At 31.3% G+C, this 8,530-nt stretch overlaps 1 protein-coding gene across 1 annotated transcript in view; it reads right to left on the minus strand.

The window, feature by feature from the left end:
* The window catches only part of LOC105342034 (uncharacterized), a 67,591-nt gene that overhangs the window by 11,997 nt on the left and 47,064 nt on the right, over nucleotides 1-8,530 (minus strand). Inside the window, exons 2-4 of the mRNA XM_066072519.1 lie at nucleotides 2,723-2,867; nucleotides 2,105-2,283; nucleotides 616-757 (exon numbers count right to left, since the gene is read on the minus strand). Coding sequence (XP_065928591.1) covers nucleotides 616-757; nucleotides 2,105-2,283; nucleotides 2,723-2,867 — 466 coding nt within the window. The remainder of the gene's footprint in view (nucleotides 1-615; nucleotides 758-2,104; nucleotides 2,284-2,722; nucleotides 2,868-8,530) is intronic.

Raw genomic sequence — 8,530 nt, forward strand, 5'->3', positions numbered from 1 at the left:
AACTGACAATTATTTTGTGAGTTTTTTTTATCCCTTTTTGTACACATAACGCATATATGTTAAATCAAATTATCAACATATTCAACCTTTTTTAAACTTCAATGTATTACTGATACTTTTGAAACAAAACAACTTCACTAAATACAAATTATAAATGAACATATTTTGATATATAACGTTTTATTATAAAGCGCCGAATACCTGCGTAATGCACTATGTGACATTACTTTTGGATCAACACTTGTATTTACAAAAAAAAAAGAAGAAACTTTTTTAAAGTTTTAGTTTGCATATTGGCCTTCACTCTTGAATGTTTTTCATTTTTGGAAATATTAGTATATTTAAGCCAATATTTAACACCTGACATTCCAAATGTATAACATTGCACAATCAAGGCATCTTTATGAGTCTTATGAATCAAATTATAGTATAACATGTGGTAATTGTATAATATCTGAGAGTCAATCAAAACACATAACTAGAAGAGTGAAGTACGTTTCCATTGCTTCAAAATCCATGAGTAACTTTGAGTACCTCGCTTTGAATAGATAGTAAGGCATTTAACATTTTTAGTGTTGACGATAAATCTTTGAATAATAATTTCTTACAACTTACGGTGAGAACCCGTGTGATGTACATACAACATTTGTGTTCTGTTTGTTCCAGCCGTCGTCACACACAGTTCCCCAGCTCCCATTGTGACGCACCTCTAACCTTCCCTCGTACATCATCCGACCGCCAACTAGTTGTATCATATCTAAAGTAATCAGAGTTAAACATCGTAGATTGTAGGACCGACAACTAGTTGTATCATATCTAAAGTAATCACAGTTAAATATCGAGATTGTCTGGCCATCAACAAGTTTTATCATATCTAAAGTAATCACAGTTAAACATCGTAGATTGTAGGACCGACAACTAGTTGTATCATATCTAAAGTAATCACAGTTAAACATCGTAGATTGTAGGGCCGACAACTAGTTGTATCATATCTAAAGTAATCACAGTTAAACATCGTAGATTGTAGGACCGACAACTAGTTGTATCATATCTAAAGTAATCACAGTTAAACATCGTAGATTGTAGGACCGACAACTAGTTGTATCATATCTAAAGTAATCCCAGTTAAATATCGTAGATTGTAGGACCGACAACTAGTTGTATCATATCTAAAGTAATCCCAGTTAAACATCGTAGATTGTAGGACCGACAACTAGTTGTATCATATCTAAAGTAATCCCAGTTAAATATCGTAGATTGTTATTGTAGGACCGACAACTAGTTGTATCATATCTAAAGTAATCCCAGTTAAACATCGTAGATTGTAGGACCGACAACTCGTTGTATTATATCTAAAGTAATCACAGTTAAACATCGTAGATTGTAGGGCCATCAACAAGTTTTATCATATCTAAAGTAATTACAGTTAAATATCGTAGATTGTCTGGCCACCAACACGTTGTATTATATCTAAAGTAATTACAGTTAAATATCGTACATTGTCGGGCCGACAACTAGTGGTATCATATTTGAAGTATCACAGTCAAATATACTTGTGTAAAATGATAAGACTCGTCATCTATTTATTTCAGATTTTTGATTTTGAGGTTTGTGATACCGGTTTGTTTAGTATTTTAGTCGTTTATCAGAAAAAATGAAAAAAAAGTCATAATGAGGCAATTGTCGTTCTCTTTCCATATAAATGGGTTTCATTGTTTGATGCATAAACGAACATTTGTTTAACTTGAATTTTTTTTTACATTTATTGAAATACCATTTTCTGCAACAGGTTTTTTTTTTTACTGATTTTAATTGGCACTTTTATATATTCCACATATTTTATTTAGTGTCCTTTTCACTTTGCAAATAATGTGAGAGACTGTCGGAAGTTATTGTAAAAACACTGGATATTAAACGATATCTAACGATTTGTCATTAATTTTTTAATATCTGATATTGTGTTTCTGTTTTTAGTCCTGTCAAGAATCTTTCCAAAACATATCAATCTTCAATTCATTACATAACCAGATGCATACAGAGTTCTCGTTTTGAAAATACTTACATTCTCCGTGAGAGTCTTTAATAAAAAAAGAAAGCTTTCTACCTTTGGCGGGGTAGCAGCCGATAGAGACATCCTCATTGTGATGACAGTTGTTGGATCCCCAGGCATTATGCCCACAGTCCTCAATCCTGGCCTCCGTCCCGACACAGTTAACATTGTCCAACCAGATAGGACCAGATCCCTTACCATAGCGAGCACAGCAAAAAACATCAGATACAACCCTAAGAAATTGAGGTCAATTATTAATACATTTTAATAAAGTTTTAATCTTTACAATAGTACGCAAAATTCGGATTTTTGTATAATTGTTAAATGTTTGATCATCTTTAAGGAGGATATGCAGCGATCTTTCACATTTGAGAATCAAAATGTTCACGTTAACATTTCTTGGACTGGCTTGTTTCTGCCTTAAACTGACCAAAACTGTTGTTAAAAGATACAAATCAATAAATAAGATGTTTAACCTATTTATTTACATGTAGATTACTCATACATTGTATGCAAAAATACAAAATAGCTGTACATCCCTTATAACAACATCCAAGGTCTGATAATAATTTTACTTAATACATCATTTGTTTTTGTTTTTTATATAGCTTAAGATTTCATCTATTAAAGATATAAGAATTTAAAGATATCGATTCGGTTATGAAGTCTTACCATGGTAACCCCAAGGATCGGCAAACCACAGCAGACAATTTGTCGTCTATGTCATCATCACACACAGTTCCCCATGTTTCGTTGTAGTAAATCTCTAATCGACCTTCATACTCAGTCGCTCCACCAACCAACCGTACAGGTGTATCTAATTATAGACAACATTTCATTTCAAGTTTCCTAATATCGCTCCACCAATCAGCTGATTAGTTTATAGGTGAAGAATCTTAAGTTATGATTTTATTCCTTGATTTCTTTAACAGGAATATCGGTTTGATTTATAGCAGAATGGGTGTATAAACATACATTAGGTAAAATTAAGACTTGGGGCAATGTGTCAACTGTAAAATGAGAAGATTAACAATATGTACATTTAATTCTGCAAATATTATTGTTTTATCTTATCTTTATCCTTTATCTAATATAGTATGAAATGTTAAAACGTCTATTTATAAAAACATTTTGTTTTGTCTTTTTGATATTTAATATGAATGAAGAACTGCTCTCATGGTCCAAAAAAACTGTATTTCTTGTGATTATGCCAATAAAAGATACAAATAAGAAAACAAGGAAATCTGCCATAAAAGATTAATGTATCTCATTTCCGGCAATAAGGAAACAATGAATAGGGGCATTTTATTGTCATCAATTTCGTGTGTGAACCTATTTCCCCCTTAGTTTTTATTATATTAAGCGTACGATGAATACGTTAGATACCGAAATATGATTAAAACAAGGAATACTTTTTCGCTTAATGTAAATAATGTTAAATATGTTGGCACTTTGATATGATTTAAACAAGGAATTTATCAGCGAACTCTATATTTATGTGTTTTTTGAGTTTCCAAATCAATCTACGCAGTATCTAATAAAATGTCCTGTTGTAATTTATGTTTCACAATATTATATGATAATTAAAATATTGATTTTGATACATATTTTGTTTTTGTTTTTTTTTCGATTATAAGTTACTCCTTTTAAATGAAATAAAAATATATATTTATCACCAGTTAAACACATTTACAAAATTTAAAAAAAATAATGTAGAAAAAAAATTATCCCTGCAATTCAAAACAAGAAGAAAGGAAAACATAGAAATATTTTTAAAAATCCATAACAATCACTGATATCATCTGATATTGATATGGAATTCATTTAAAATTTATCCCTTAATATCTACTTTGAGGAATCGTAAATCAAAGTAGAATAAGTAAACTAAAATGTATATTACATGGAACAAATGGTATCTTTCTGCCCAAATTAAATAGAAGATTATTATTCTAATAGATTCAATCACTTATTCACAGTTACATCCATATTAACAAGCGATAGTCTACGTGTATTTACAAATCATGTTCAGCATTACGTGTGTCTGGAAAACGATCACCTTTGTCTTTAATCACGAAAACATCTGTCGTTTACTGAATCTTATTTTATTATATTTAATTACTTAAGTCGTGTACTTAATTTGATTTGATAAAATAAAATTCAGAGAAGGGTACAGTGCTCAAACATCGCTGCCAGACTGGAACAATACATTTGTATACAACTTTATATGCCTTTCTTCGAATGTAAAATTTTTTGATAAATATGCAAATAACATTAATTTTAATAAAACCTGTTTTATAAAACAATTTGAAATGTTTCTTAAGACATACTTGCAGTTACAACCTACAAATTACTGTACATTGTATTTGATGTATAAACGACATATCTGGTTTTGATAATACAAAATACTAGTACGTTATGGATTTCTTCTGAAATACTTAGCAACAGCATGGTCAGATTAAGTCTTGAGTATCAGGAAAAACCATATGACGAAAGACATTGACAAGCAGTTTATTTCATACTCATGCAAGAAATTGTTCGGGAAAAATATAAAATGAAGATGTATGTACGGACTATCACCTCGCTGTACATTTTAAATCTTAACATTACTAGGAAGAAAAACCACTTTTATATAGAATGTATAGATCGATAGCTTTGTTTTACCAGGTAAAGGGTGGGCATAATTTGAGCTTGTGTTTTTTATTTGTTTTTCCCCGTATTATAGCATTTACGGCGAAATAAGGAATTTCAAAAGATTAATGTGTTATATTAGTGCTTATTGTCTCTTTTATCTTTTTGTCAATTCAAAAAGATAGTTTGTATGGAAAATACATAAGTAGCAACATTTACACGACACATACCTGACATTCTGGGCACATATTGTCCCTTCTTTTTCTTTAAATTACAAAAAATCTCTAACCTATAAAACATGTATAGAGATGAATTTTTACCCCCAATGTGCTATGCTTTTTTTGTTGCTATAACGTACTTCTTTTCATAATGATCTAGACCGTGTTCCCCGGATGTGCAACAGGAAGCTGTCTAATGTTTCGCGCGCTATTATGACGTCACCAGGGCGGCCTTCTTAAGAAAGCTAATTGCTGTGCATTCTAATTTGGTTTTCAAGGCTATACAGTTTACCACTACTTGATCTTTGATTGATCTGTTAGGGGCAATAAGTAGACCACTATAACATATAGTTGTCTTTAAATTTATCTATCTGCTAACACTTTTACGTGCTACAATGTTGTACTTATTTCTCATTTCTTGTTAATCGGTGGGTTTTTTTTTTTAAAACTATTTGTAAAACGTAAATTACCCCATAAGTATGTAATGTATAGCAAAGGTATAGATCAAATAATTTGTTGTCAATCGGAGATGGAAACTCTGTCCATGCTGGCCCCCAAAAAAGGTAATAGAAAGAAATAGTTTTTAAAGTTTTTCCTAATGTTTTATTGGTAAATGGAAAACTGTTTAATTCAACGTATATTTAAGTATATTCATGAAAAGATTATATAACACAACAAACATCGGGCTTTCAAACCATGCAGAAGGCATAATAGAGAATTACTGTCCGATTTGAATCATTTCTTCAGAGAATAGTACATATATCCATTCATCATAAAATCGTATCAGATACGTTAAAAAGTAATAAGAGAATCGTTCAGTTCTGAATCAATTCACAAGGAATCATGTCAGATGTAAATCTCTTCCCTACAATCATGTCAGATATAAAAACTTCATCACAGAATCATAGCAGATACGATTCATTTCCTTACATAAGCATGTCATATATGATTCACGCCATCACAGAATTGTGTCGGTTATGAATCACTTCATCACAGAATTTTGTCAGATATAGATCACTTTATCAGACAATAATTTCAGTTATGAATCACTTCAACATAGAATCGTGTGTGTCTGATACAAATCAGTTAATCACAGATTTGTGTTAGATATAAATCACTTTCTTAGATAATAATTTCAGATATAAATCACTTCATCATAGAATCATGTAAGATATGAATCACTTCCTTACACAATCATGCCAAATATGAACCATTTCATCTTATAATCGTGCCAGAAATCCTGTCAAATATGAAACACTTCATCATATAATAGTGTCAGATATGGATCACTTCCTTACACAATCCTGTCGAATGGGAACTATATTAATCATATAATAGTGTCAGATATGGATCACTTCCTTACACAATCCTGTCAAATGGGAACTATATTAATCATATAATAGTGTCAGATATGGATCACTTCTTTACACAATCATGTCAAATTGGAACTATATAAATCATATAATAGTGTCAGATATGGATCACTTCCTTACACAATCATGTCAAATATGAACCATTTATCTTATAATCGTGCCAGAAATCCTGTCAAATATGAAACAGTCCATCATATAATAGTGTCAGATATTGATCACTGCCTTACACAATCCTGTAAAATAGGAACTAACTACTTTATCATATAATCGGTTTAAATATGAACTTTTTCACAACAAAATCGTGTCAAATATGAAATACTTAAAAACACAATCGTGTAAGATATGAATTCCTTAACCAAAGAATCGTTTGATATATGAATAATTCCAACATAAAATTGATTAGATATAAATCATTTCATCACAGAATCGTATCAGATATGAACCACTTGCTCACACAGTCGTGTCAAATATTGTTAATAGGGTGTTTTAGAATCGTGTTAGAATGAATCAACTTATCAGAGAATTGTGTCAGAAATGACTTACTAGTACTACATCTTAGAATCGTGTCAGAATGAATCACTTTATCAGATAATCGTGTCAGATATGACTTACTAGTACCGAGACCGAGAGATGCGTCTGGTATCCCGTAGTTCCGTGAGGATTTATTCTACTTCTGAAACAGGGGAGGTAATGCGAGAGCGTTCTTCTGATATCTGGTATCTTGAAGGCGTACAGGAACGGATTGATAAAGCTGTTGAGGTAAAGAGGCGTGGCCACGTACACAAGGATATCCCCCTAGGTGTGGTGATCAATGTATGAAAGCTGATAAGTAGAAACGAGGTAGACGTAGATACCTAGATAGAAAGTAACAAACCATTAACGAATGACGGAGAGAGAGAGAGAGAGTAAGAAAGAGAGAGAGGGGGAGAGAGAGGGGGAGAGAGAGGGGGAGAAAGTAAGAGAAAGAGAGTAAGAGAAAGAGAGAGAGGGGAGAGAGGACAAGAGAGAGAGGGGGAGAGAGGACAAGAGAGATGAAAAAAACCAGTTTGATATAAAAGATAGTAAAACAGAGAAAAGGGAGAGAGAGTGAGAGAGAGAGAGTAACGGAGTAAAAGACAGATAGAAAGAGATAGAGACATACAGGCAAATATAAATTAAGAGAGACAGATAAAAAAGGAGACAGAGAGAGCATCTTACACATCCGACTTAACTGAAACATCAACGTTTAACTTGAAACAAGTTTAAATGTTTAAAACGGAGAAAAGAAAATGAGTGTTATTCATGTACTATTATATAAATAGTGCCTGTTTGGGAGGGTTACAGTTGAAATTGACACCCCCAGGAAACCATTGTCAACCGACGCGAAGCGGAGTTATTTACTAGGTGTGGTGAAAATTATGTACAATTAATCACTAAATGTAGTATTGATGATGCTGTCGTAAAATTACTACGTGTAGTGATGACAATGTACATTCAATTACTTAGTGCAGTGATATTATTGTACATTTACTACGTGTAGTGGTGATAATATAAATTTAATTATTAAGTGTAGTGATGATGATGTACATTTAATTACTAAGTGTAGTGATGATGATGTACATTTAATCACTAAGTTTAGTGATGATAATCCTGTACATTTAATTACTTAGTGTAGTGATGATAATGTACAATTAATTACTTAGTGTAGCGATGAAAATTCTGTACATTTAATTACTTAGTGTAGTGATGATAATGTACAATTAATTACTTAGTGTAGCGATGAAAATTCTGTACATTTAATTACTTAGTGTAGTGATGATAATGTACAATTTATTACTAAGTGTAGTGATGTAATGTACATTTAATTAATAAGTGTAGTAATGATAATGTACACATAATTACTGGATGTGATGATGTAATGTACAATTAATTACTAAGTGTAGTGATCATAATGTACATTTAATAATAAGTGTAGTGATGATAATGTACATTTATTTATTAAGTGTAGTGATGTAATGTACAAATAATTACTAAGTGTAGTGATGATAATCTTGAACATTTAATTAATAAGTGTTATTTTGATTCTTCAAAGTAACGACTAATTGATGTATGCAAGCTCTGAATTTTACGATTTGTATTTAACATTGCATTTTGTTATATATTTGACCTCCTGATAATATTTTCAAAAATCATTGAAAAATTAACACTTTATGTGAATTAAATATATATGAAATATATCTTTTTCATTTGGGGCGAGTTGTTTTGACTGAGGGCAAGTTGTC

The sequence above is a fragment of the Magallana gigas genome, chromosome 9, assembly GCF_963853765.1.
Source record: "Magallana gigas chromosome 9, xbMagGiga1.1, whole genome shotgun sequence".
Classification (NCBI taxonomy): Eukaryota; Metazoa; Mollusca; class Bivalvia; order Ostreida; family Ostreidae; genus Magallana; species Magallana gigas.